This window comes from Electrona antarctica, assembly GCF_951216825.1.
Source record: "Electrona antarctica genome assembly, chromosome: 13".
NCBI lineage: Eukaryota > Metazoa > Chordata > Actinopteri > Myctophiformes > Myctophidae > Electrona > Electrona antarctica.
The window spans coordinates 43,616,868-43,629,222 of record NC_136794.1 but is presented as its reverse complement, the minus strand read 5'-3'; the positions used below and the strand labels follow the sequence as shown (position 1 = coordinate 43,629,222).

Sequence of the window (12,355 nt, the reverse complement as noted above, 5' to 3'; positions counted from 1 at the left end):
CGAAAAAGGTACCACCATGATGATTAGTGATGACGTGACGCTTTGGGAGCGTTGTGGTTCGACGAGCAACAACCGCCGTAAGGTGAGGTAAAAAATAAGGCTTTAATGCTTGAGTAGAGCTGTACAAAAATGACAAACACAACACATCTACATGAAAGGTGTGTGAGCCGCGAGTACGTGAGATCCTCCAGAGTGAGTAGGCTACGCGATACAGTACAGCGAATGGTTCACGTTGTGTCCAGGTTGAATTTGAGGAAGAGATGGTCTTTCTCAATAATTCTGTCTTTTTTCTTTTTTTTTTTATCCCCTAGTCTAACTTTGAATCCCTGTCTATATTACAAATCTTTATGGTTTAAGGATTACTGTACATTATCAACATTTCAGTCATGTATAGAAAAATAACAAACAGAGCTAAATATGTGCTGATGATCTGACCACCACGACAGCAATTAATTAATAACGTAAAAAATACAATTCATATCCTTTGCCCTTCTTGGAGTATCGTCATCTGTAGTGCACAGGTTACTGCGATCATTGGAGTTCAACTGTTGTCATTTGACCCCCTAAAAAAAAATTCAAATTTGTATATGCGTGTCACTGCTAATATGTAAATTAAAAAAAGGAGTCATTTTATCTGACTTTGTTAAACTCGGGCCACTGATTTCAACCGACATATCTTCTGGATTATATTCATGATTCTCAACCAACAAAACAAAAAGAAAAACACCCGAAACGTAACTTTGGAACAAAGACCCTCGTCTCATAATATAGCTGCCACAACTGCGTTAGGCCTGGTAGATTTTAAACAAATAATACACTTAGTACAATATCCTATATTATACACTGTTGTATATGATACAGATATATGCAAAACTGGTTCCATATATATATACTGTAGACCATTATAATGACAATATACATAATGTATCAAATTAACAGAGACACGTCAGATCTAGCCATCATGCTGCAGAGAGTACGGAACATAAAAAAGAAACCAAAAGTCTAAAATGAAACACCATGCAGAGCTCATACAGTATACAAACATACTGTTGTAAATGTAATTTGATAAAAAAAAGGCCCCGCACACATAATCCTAATCTGAGCAGCGGCGCTCACCGTAATCCCACATCAGAAGACAACGTTTGGAGAGACCGACGTTTACATTTCAGAAACACGAAGGAAAGGAAAGGAGGAAAACAAAAGTGAAAGAAATTAAATTACATGAGTGTGGCCGAGCAGAGACTTAAAAAAAATAACATGATCCGAAAAAAACAAAGAACAGTGAAAATAGTTGATTTACAAGCTCACATGTTGCTGCTTGTAGATCAATTAGGCCACATACACACTCAGGCCTCACATACACGCATATCAAACTCATGTTCAGTGTGCTGTCTGTGTTTCATGGCTCAATGCTTTTTCAAAGGGAGTCACATGGTGTGACCAAACGTTTGTGTTTGATGGCTGTGTTCTGCCCATCAAACAAACAGAAGTCTGATGTAATTTACACATCTGAATTCTCATAAACTTATTTTGATATTGCGTCAAATAAGAACTGTGTTCCAAAAATAAACAAATGATCCTGGAGGTTTGCCTCTTATGGATATGAAGCATCCACTGAAGGCGAGAAAACGCTGTTACTATTTTTGGACCACAATGCTTACATTGAGACGATTTCAAGACGAGCCAATGTTGTTCTCCATAGAGAAAAACTTGATATGAGGACTTCGGTACTGCGACGTTTGGAGCTCGTGGAATCCGTTACTTTTTATAATTATTCAATTTCAATCCTGAAAAGTAAAAGTTTTCCTACCCGACAGAGACCATAATGAAAATTGCTCTGACAAATGTGTAGCCCAGTCAAAGTAGTGAAGAACTCAGCGTGCATGCCTAAAAAAATACGTAAGTATTAAAAGTTCAAATTACCTTTTCAATGTCAATGCATTGCTATATTGAGTTTTCTTTTTCTTTTTTTACATTTTCTAGAAATCTTCCTGGAAAAAAGTACAGCAACTGAAATGTAATGGAGTCCAATAACTTGTCTTTGAAATGTAGTGGAGTGAGTGAGAGTCATGAAGTGTCCAAAGAAAATACAAATAGGGTTAGTATGCAAATACTCCAGTAAAGTACACCACAGATACTAAAACAATAATGTACTCCAGTACAGTTCTCAAGTGACCGCACTACTGTCCACACCACTGACCACAACACAGATGAAAGGTCTGATGATGTCATACTAATATGTCACAGTATGACTTCTATATGATGTCATACTAATATGTCATAGTATGTCTTCTATATGATGTCATACTAATATGTCATAGTATGTCTTCTATATGATGTCATACTAATATGTCATAGTATGTCTTCTATATGATGTCATACTAATATGTCATAGTATGTCGTTCTATAAAGAGAGACAAAGGGCGAGTTGAAACACGTGTTCTGCGGTCCGTGTGAGGCCCCATATACACATACAGAACACCTGTTCTGTGTTCTGTCTGTTTGATGGCAGCCTCAATGCTTCTCCAATGGAAGTCACATGGTTTGACCAAACGTTTGTGTTTGATGGGCAGAACGAACACAGCCATCAAACACAAATGTTTGGTCAAACCATGTGACTTCCATTGGAAAAAGCATTGAGGCGGCCATCAAACACAGACAGAACACAGAACATGCGTTTGATAAGTGCTGTATGAGGCCCCAGGGTCGTCGTCGTCGTCGCTCCTTCAGGAAACGGCGGTTTGGGACATCCTTTTAGAAAACGCTTAGAAAAAAACCCATAAAACCGAGTCTGCGCCGAAAACCAAACGCCACCGGTTTACCCCCAACACCCCCACCCCCCCTGAAACCAAGCGACTTCAGGTTAGGATGCGGACAGCAGCAAAACGCTGGGTCGAGTGACAACGTCAAATCCATCCAGAATCCTTTGTTGTTTTCCTTTGTTGGTTAATGACTGAGCTTGCATGACTGCCGAAAGCACGCACGCACACACACACACATGCACACACACACACACACACACACACACTCGGTGTCGAAATCTGAATTCCGGTCTCGTCTCTTGACTGAAAACAGCTCAAGACAACAGCCAATCTAAAAGCTCACAACGAGTGGCGGTGAGTTTTGCGCTCGGCTATTTTTCGAGTGCGACGAGTCGACGACTGTCGGAACGAAGTATAACGTTTCTCAACCAGAGGGTCAAGAAGTACCCAAAAGTAGCTAATGCATATTCAAACAATGCATTAAGCAAACTAGCAAAGACACACTGTGTATTCACATTACATTGTTGTTTTAGTATTATGTCAAGATGCATTATGTCAAGATGCAATTATAATTTGAAGGTATTTTGTACCTTTTAACTTGCCACTTTGTACTTAAAGCCATGTTATAATGGATATAAAAATGCAGTTGGTACACTGTACTAATGCTGTACTAGTGAACGGCAAGGAAATATATAAACTGAATTCAGACAGGACACAGCCATTTTCACACACACGCAAACACACACGCACCCAATCGTCCAGGTAACCAACCCCAAACGACAGTAATGACGATAGGCCAGCGGTCATCAGCGGTCAGTGTGTTTGAAAGGATGTGTGGAGGTACTTGGGGCCGGTGCGGTCCGGTCCGGTGGGGTGGGGTGGTGTTTTTGAGCGGTGGCAGTACAGGTCTTTGAGGGGACAGGTGGGGTGGGGTGGTGTTTTCTACTCAGACTTGTGGCAGTACAGGTCTTTGACGGGTGGGGTGGTGTTTTCTACTCAGACTTGTGACAGTACAGGTCTTTGACAGGTCGGGTGGTGTTTCTAGTCAGACTTGTGGCAGTACAGGTCTTTGACGGGTGGGGTCGGGTGGTGTTTCTAGTCAGACTTGTGGCAGTACAGGTCTTTGAGGGCTTTCAGTTCCTCGATCAGGGTCTTGTTCTGGTTCTCCAGAACGGCCACGCGGTTCTCCAGACACTTGACGTACTCCTTCTTCTTGCGACGACACTCGCGCGCCGCTTCCCTGCAGGGTGAGACACGATGAGACGTTTCAAAGCCATTAACTCAACTGTTTACTGTGCGTAGCTAGCTGGTATTAGCCTATAGTTCTTCTTTTGGATCTTTGTTGGTTTTCTGCTTTATATGTAAAGTGTCTTGAGACAACTTGTTGTGATTTGACACTTAAATAAAATTGAATTGAACATCAACAATGCTTACGGTAATACGGGGTATACTTGTCATTCTTCATACCTGTTCTTCATGAGGCGGACCTCCCTCTTTCGTGTGACCACTTCGGTCTCCCGGCCCTGTTCGGGCAGGGCGGGGGACGAGGCCATGACCACCCCGGGGGCGATGGTGCTGGTCGGGGCCGTTCGGATCTGATAGGCCTGGACGTCACCGGACGCAGCTGGAGACGGGTGGAGAGATTCAATCAAAGGTGGTTCGAGAACAACACGGCTTCGTTGGATGCAATCTTACGGAAGCAGTACTGACTGCGCATGCAGACAGGGTTGACATTGAAGCAGTACTGACTGCGCATGCAGACAGGGTTGACATTGAAGCAGTACTGACTGCGCATGCAGACAGGGTTGACATTGAAGCAGTACTGACTGTGCATGCAGACAGGGTTGACATTGAAGCAGTACTGACTGCGCATGCAGACAGGGTTGACATTAGGCAGTACTGACTGCGCATGCATGCAGACAGGGTTGACATTAAGCAGTACTGACTGCGCATGCAGACAGGGTTGACATTAAGCAGTACTGACTGTGCATGCAGACAGGGTTGACATTAAGCAGTACTGACTGCGCATGCATGCAGTCAGGGTTGACTTTGAAGCAGCACTGCACATGCAGACAGGGTTCCCCATAGGGGGATTTTAGACAAATCATCCAGGCTGTTTCACTCATATGGATATGAAGAATCAACTGACTGAGAGAAAACGCTATTGTTACTGCTGCTGAATTAGTTACATTTTCGCTAAAAACAGACAATAACACAGAGACAGCTTGTTTATTTTTGGACCACAACGCTTATATGAGACGATTTTAAGATGAGCCCATGTTATTCTCCATAGAGAAATTACTTCCATGAACCAAGGGATGAGTGAGTGACGTCAGGACTTTAGAACCAGGGGATGAGCGAGTGACGTCAGGACTTCTCACCTTGGACGACCACCTGGTTGCTGGGCACCAGGATCTGCTGTCCGTCGCTGGTCTGGGCGTACTGCAGGATGGTGGTCCCCTGCTGGCCGCCCGCCGCGTTGGTCATGGTCAGCGTCTGGATACCCTGGACCCCGTCCGTCCCGTTGTTGGCCAGCTGGATGGCCCCGCCCTGGGTGATGGCGACTGGGTGGGAGGGGGAGAGGAGGGGGAGAGGTGAGGGGAGAACCATAACCCTGACACTGGGTGATGGCGACTGGGTGGGGAGGAGAGGTGAGGGGAGAGTAGCCGAACCTTAACCCTAGTCCTGAGTGATGGCGACTGGGTGGGAGGAGAGGAGGGGAGGGGAGAGTAGCCGAACCTTAACCTTGACCCTGGGTGATGGCGACTGGGTGGGGGAGGGGAGGGGAGGGGAGAGTAGCCGAACCTTAACCCTAGTCCTGGGTGATGGCGACTGGGTGGGGGGAGAGGAGGGGAGGGGAGAGTAGCCGAACCTTAACCTTGACCCTGGGTGATGGCGACTGGGTGGGGGAGGGGAGGGGAGAGTAGCCGAACCTTAACCCTAGTCCTGGGTGATGGCGACTGGGTGGGGGGAGAGGAGAGGAGGGGAGGGGAGAGTAGCCGAACCTTAACCTTGACCCTGGGTGATGGCGACTGGGTGGGAGAGGGGAGGGGAGGGGAGAGTAGCCGAACCTTAACCTTGACCCTGGGTGATGGCGACTGGGTGGGAGGGGGGAGGTGAGGTGAGGTGAGGGGAGAGTAGCTTACTGTATTGTAGATGGGCACGGTGGGTGGCATGGTGTTATAACTTACTGTATTGTAGATGGACACGGTGGATGGCATGGTGTTATAACTTACTGTACTGTAGATGGACACGGTGGATGACATGGTGTTATAACTTACTGTATTGTAGATGGACACGGTGGATGGCATGGTGTTATAACTTACTGTATTGTAGATGGACACGGTGGATGGCATGGTGTTATAACTTACTGTACTGTAGATAGACACGGTGGATGACATGGTGTTATAACTTACTGTATTGTAGATGGACACGGTGGATGGCATGGTGTTATAACTTACTGTATTGTAGATGGGCACGGTGGGTGGCATGGTGTTATAACTTACTGTATTGTAGATGGGCACGGTGGGTGGCATGGTGCTATAACTTACTGTACTGCCCGGTGCTGGTCTGGTAGATGGGCACGGTCGATGGCATGGTCACCGTGGCGATGGTAGGCTGGCTGATGGCCACGGCGTCATCCTCGGCCTTCTCCTCTTCGATGCGCGCCACCGCGGGGGCGTCTGACGAGAGGTCGTTCAGGATCTTCCTGTTTGGGCGGACCGGAACGCAACAAGGTTCAACGTCGTACTTTATTAGAGTAAAACTTTATCGTTCCATCTTGTGTACAGGTACATAAGAGTAAAACTTTATTATAAAAAAGAGAGACGATCCAAAGAGAAGGGAAGCCTTTATTAAATTAAAAAGGCAAATGCCAACATGTTTCGACCATTAACTGGTCTTCTCTTCATCAGACCAGTTCATGTCCAGTCCTCTTTTTAACTTTGAGTGCCCGGATCGTCTCTCTTTTCTCTATGCCTTGATCCCGTTTTGATCTGTGTGAGCACCTTTTTATCATCATTACCTTTTGATATCTCCGTTGAGCACCTGGTCTTTTTCTCTTAGTAAAACTTTATTGTTCCATCTTGTGTACAGGTACATACGAGTAAAAGGTATTTCTGTTTGGCTTCCTTCAGACAATGCAACAGCACATAGACCATCTACTTTCACCACCTAAACTAAAGTCCCATGCATTCATGATGTAGGCTTCGTCATAACTTTGCGTGGTGGCGTATGCTTAAAATGAACATGTATGGTACATCCTGTACCATACCCTACATACCATTCCGTGTCGGTAACTTGTACATCTGCATTTTTGCGCATACATGTGAACCTTGTATGCTGCCATTAAATTTGCGCTGCTCAGGGGGCACGATGGCACAGTCAGTAGTGCTGTCGCCTCACAGCTAGAAGGTCCTGGGTTCGATTCCCGCTAAGGACACTGTGGACACTGTGGGCACTGTAGGCGTGTTTCCTCCTCCGCGTCATCAGTGCCCATACCCGAGGCAGGGTTGGCGAAAGGGCCTTTCTGTGTGGAGTTTGCATGTTCTCCCCGTGTCTCCTAGGGTAGGTATCCTCACAAGTTCTCCCCGTGTCTCCTAGGGTAGGTATCCTCACAAGTTCTCCCCGTGTCTCCTAGGGTAGGTACCTTCACATGTTCTCCCCGTTTCCCCTCACATGTTCTCCCCGTGTCCCCTAGGGTAGGTACCCTCACATGTTCTCCCCGTGTCCCCTAGGGTAGGTACCCTCACAAAAAACATGCAGTAATCCTGATCTCTAAACTGCCTCCTCCTGGCCAGCCGGGGCGCCTGATGGAGGGGAAAGGAACTGGTGGGAATAACGTGTTCCTTCCACGCGCTACGTCCGGCTGGGGAAATCCCCCCCTGTCAGGTGAAAAGAAGCAGCTTGGACTCCTCATGCATAGAAGGAAGCATGAGGTCAGTCCGCAGTCCGCACCGTGGTGGAAGCGAACAGAGTTCGGCATTTTTTGGCGGACCATGGTTCGTTTCTTTGATCTGCACCAGAGTTGGGATGCACTTCACACCAGCCGAACCAAAGGGGTGAGCAGACCATGGTTCGTTTCTTTGATCTGCACCAGAGTTGGGATGCACGTTCACACCAGCCGAACCGAAGGGGTGAGCAGACCATGGTTCGTTTCTTTGATCTGCACCAGAGTTGGGATGCACGTTCACACCAGCCGAACCAAAGGGGTGAGCAGACCATGGTTCGTTTCTTTGATCTGCACCAGAGTACGGATGCACGTTCACACCAGCCGAACCAAAGGGGTGAGCAGACCATGGTTCGTTTTAAACGAACCAAACAGCCCCGGTGTGAAAGAGCCCTAGACTAGACTAAGACTAAAACTTTTCAGATGACTAAAATAAGACCAAACAAAACTAAATAGAATGTTAGCTAAACAAAAAACCTATATTGCTGTCAAAATGTATGACAAAACAGGGCTTCAGTGGGTAATCATACTTCATTCTTCGGTTCCACGTGTACACACGCAGGCACGCACACACACACAAACACACACACGCGCGCGCACACACACACACACACACACACACTTATCTACCTGTAGGAGGGCCGCCGCGAAAGAATCTCCCTGCGTTTCTGGGAGTCTGTCACGCTGTCCACCGACTCCTGGGAGTCCTCACTCTCTGCTATGGTGGAGATCTGGAGGGGACACACACGCACGCACACACACACACACACACACACACACACACACACACACACACACACACACACGCACACACGCACACGCACACGCGCACACGCACACGCACATACACACACACACGCACACACACACACACACACACACACACACACACACACACACACACACACACACACACACACACACACACACACACACACACACACACACACACACACACGCACACGCGCACGCGCACACGCACACGCACACGCACACGCACACGCACACACACATACACACACGCACACACACACACACACACACACGCACGAATAAGTACTTGGGGTTCGCTGTCAGGCAGGGGATGTTATGCTCTCAAGAGTTACATTATTGTTAAATCTGCATTACTAAATTAATTTACAAGAAGTCTCCACAATTAGAGAATGTAGAGGAATTGTTATTTTGATCAACGTTTGCCTGTTATCTCTCCTAATGGTACCAACATCAACACAGCATGGACATGTGGACCAAATCGTATCCAACAAGATATTCTAAGTCTTGGGTCTGAGAGGCTACATGTCATCAAACGGTGGTCCGTGGCTCAAATGGGTCTGAGGGGCTAAATGTCATCAGATGGTGGTCCGTGGCTCAAATGGGTCTGAGGGGCTAAATGTCAAATGGTGGTCCGTGGCTTAAATGGGTCTGAGAGGCTAAATGTCAAATGGTGGTCCGTGGCTTAAATGGGTCTGAGAGGCTAAATGTCAAATGGTGGTCCGTGGCTCAAATGGGTCTGAGAGGCTAAATGTCAAATGGTGGTCCGTGGCTTAAATGGGTCTGAGAGGCTAAATGTCATCAGATGGTGGTCCATGGCTCAAATGGGTCTGAGAGGCTAAATGTCAAATGGTGGTCCGTGGCTCAAATGGGTCTGAGGGGCTAAATGTCAAATGGTGGTCCGTGGCTTAAATGGGTCTGAGAGGCTAAATGTCAAATGGTGGTCCGTGGCTCAAATGCCCAGTAAATAATGGACCTTGATGTGAAAAGGGTTGAAAACCACTGGTTTAAACGAAGAAGTGGCAGAACCTTCACTAAACCAGCTGGGACGTCGCTCCACACGTCCCAGACTCTTCTGTCTTCTCCCTTCTGGCTCCAAAACTACGGAATGAATTTCCCAATACAAACTGCAGACTCACTCCCTCCCAGTATCCCTCCGTAGTCTGAAAACCCACCTCTTCAGACTCCATCTTATAGCCCGTAGCACTTGCCCTATCCTCGATGACCTTACAGGCGTATGTAAAGGCTCAACTAATAACTAGTAACTTAGATAGCACTTTATGTAGACATAGCACTCTATAGTGTATACTCATAGTTTCATTGCACAGACATTCTACTGTTAGACAGATGTTAGGTTGCCATCTTGCTTATGATTCTTGATGACTATTTCTATGTATGTGATGTATTACCTTGTGTTGTTCTTGCTTACTGTAAGTCACTCGTCTGAATTGTAAGAAGTTTCAGTGTGGTCAGTTACAGGCTGAACCTGTGGTCAGTAACTGGATGACCTGTGGTCAGTAACTGTGTGACCTGTGGTCAGTTAGTTAGGGTGGGGTGGGGTGATGTAGGGTGGTAGCTTCCCATCAATAGCTTTAAAAATGAGTCAGTCAGTGTAGTTTACCTGTACAGCCTGGACCTGAGGCGACTGGATGACCTGTGGTCAGTTAGTTAGGGTGGGGTGATGTAGGGTGGTCAGTCAGTGTAGTTTACCTGTACAGCCTGGACCTGAGGCGACTGGATGACCTGTGGTCAGTTAGTGTAGTTACCTGTACAGTCTGGACCTGAGGCGACTGGATGACGGAGGGCTGCGCCGCCTGGATGACCCCGTGGACCTGCACCGTCTGACCGTTGGGCAGCTGGACCAGAGTGACCGTGTTTCCGCCGACCCCCCCGTGGCCGCCGGCCATCTGCACCTGAAACATACAAGCTTCCTTTCACCCACATCCACAGTGTTTAGTATCAGCGGTGGGGGGGGGGGGGGGGAGGGTGGGGGGGGGGCAGTAATGTTACCCAGAGTGTAGAGTAGGAGAGTAGCGTCACGCTTTGATCTCGCCGCAAAGCGGGTGCCTATGGGCTATAGTTCCAAACATTGCTCCTATGGCTGGAACTATGCCATTGAGATAGAATGAGCACTTCCGCCTTCAACGCTAGTGTCGCCACTCTCTTACTAGATTACTCTGCTGTTACCTAAGTAAAAATATCAATCAGTGTTGATTTCGTCGACTTTAAAACTAAGATGAAAAATGTCCGTCGACTACCTTTTTTCACTGACGGAAACTAAATGTAAATGGAAACTAAATGAAAACTAAGTAAGCTAAAATGACTAAAACTAAGACTAAATACTGACAATTTCGTCAACAGATAAAAACTGGACTAAAATGTTGGGAAGGGACTAGTGGACAAGAGATCCACTAGTCATTTTACACTTGGTTGCATGCTGGTTGGTTGTAAGCTCACAACGCGTCGCACTGCGACGTGCTGTGAGCTTGATTACGACGGCATCAAGGCCCGACAAAATACATTTTAGTCGACTAAATCAGCCGCACATTCAACGCTAAACACACGTGAATAAAAAACTTGAAACTTGAACTTGAAAACATGTAAGAATATAAAAGTAGTAATATGATATTCTGTGTCATATGAGCAGTAATCCACCCCTCTTGGCTCTAGCTATGGCCTATTTGTGGAATCACACCCAGCCAGGCTCAGTCTGTATCCCCACCTCAACCTCAAGCTCAAAGCAAGTTCGTTGAGTTGTGAACCAACTGCGGCATGATAGTAGGAACGTGTGTGTGTCGCATAAACTGTGCTAATTGAGGAACACCGATATAAATAAGTGTCAGTATGGGCCCTGCCTGCCTGCCTACCCGCCTGCCTGCCTGCCTGCCTGCCTGCCTGCCTGCCTGCCCGCCTGCCTGCCTGCCTGCCTGCCTGCCTGCCTGCCTGCCTGCCTGCCTGCCCGCCTGCCTACCCACCTGCCTGCCTGCCTGCCTGCCTGCCCACCTGCCCACCTTCTTGCCTGCCTGCCTGCCCACCTCCCACCTGCCTGCCCACCTCCCTCCCTGCCTGCCTGTCTGCCTGCCTGCCTGCCTGCCTGCCTGCCTGCCTCCCTCCCTGCCTGCCCTGCCTCCTGCCTGCCCACCTGCCAGCCTGCCCACCTGCCTCCCTCCCTGCCTGCCTGCCCTGCCTGCCCACCTGCCTCCCTGCCTGCCTGCCCACCTTCCCACCTGCCTGCCTGCCCACCTGCCTCCCTGCCTGCCTCCCTCCCTGCCTGCCTGCCCACCTGCCTCCCTGCCTGCCCTGCCTGCCTCCTGCCTGGACAGCGTGGGCTCTGCTAGCCTGGCATGACCTGCCACATTCCTGTGGTTCCTCCAGGCTCCATTACATTTCTTATATTTCTATACATTTTCTATAAATCGGCAAAAAACAATTAGTCGGATTACGCTTAAATAAAACAATTAATTTGTTAGATAGCAGTCAGTCACCTGTGTGGTCTAGATATTAACAGTAGTAATTAGTTAGCAGTCAGTCACCTGTGTGTGGTCTAGTTACTAATAGTAGTAATTAGTTAGCAGTCAGTCACCTGTGTGGTCTAGATATTAATAGTAGTAATTAGTTAGCAGTCAGTCTCCTGTGTGTGGTCTAGTTATTAATAGTAGTAATTAGTTAGCAGTCAGTCACCTGTGTGGTCTAGTTACTAATAGTAGTAATTAGTTAGCAGTCAGTCACCTGTGTGGTCTAGTTACTAATAGTAGTAATTAGTTAGCAGTCAGTCACCTGTGTAGTCTAGTTACGAATAGTAGTAATTAGTTAGCAGTCAGTCACCTGTGTGTGGTCTAGTTACTAATAGTAGTAATTAGTTAGCAGTCAGTCA

At 47.4% G+C, this 12,355-nt stretch overlaps 1 protein-coding gene across 1 annotated transcript in view; it reads right to left on the bottom strand.

The window, feature by feature from the left end:
• Nucleotides 1-3,622: 3,622 nt before the first annotated feature.
• Nucleotides 3,623-12,355, bottom strand: part of creb1b (cAMP responsive element binding protein 1b) — a 16,031-nt gene continuing 7,298 nt past the window's right edge. The window contains exons 3-8 of the mRNA XM_079518314.1: nt 10,248-10,412; nt 8,341-8,441; nt 6,314-6,471; nt 5,144-5,326; nt 4,230-4,386; nt 3,623-4,002 (exon numbers count right to left, since the gene is read on the bottom strand). Coding sequence (XP_079374440.1) covers nt 3,858-4,002; nt 4,230-4,386; nt 5,144-5,326; nt 6,314-6,471; nt 8,341-8,441; nt 10,248-10,412 — 909 coding nt within the window. The 3' untranslated portion in view covers nt 3,623-3,857. The remainder of the gene's footprint in view (nt 4,003-4,229; nt 4,387-5,143; nt 5,327-6,313; nt 6,472-8,340; nt 8,442-10,247; nt 10,413-12,355) is intronic.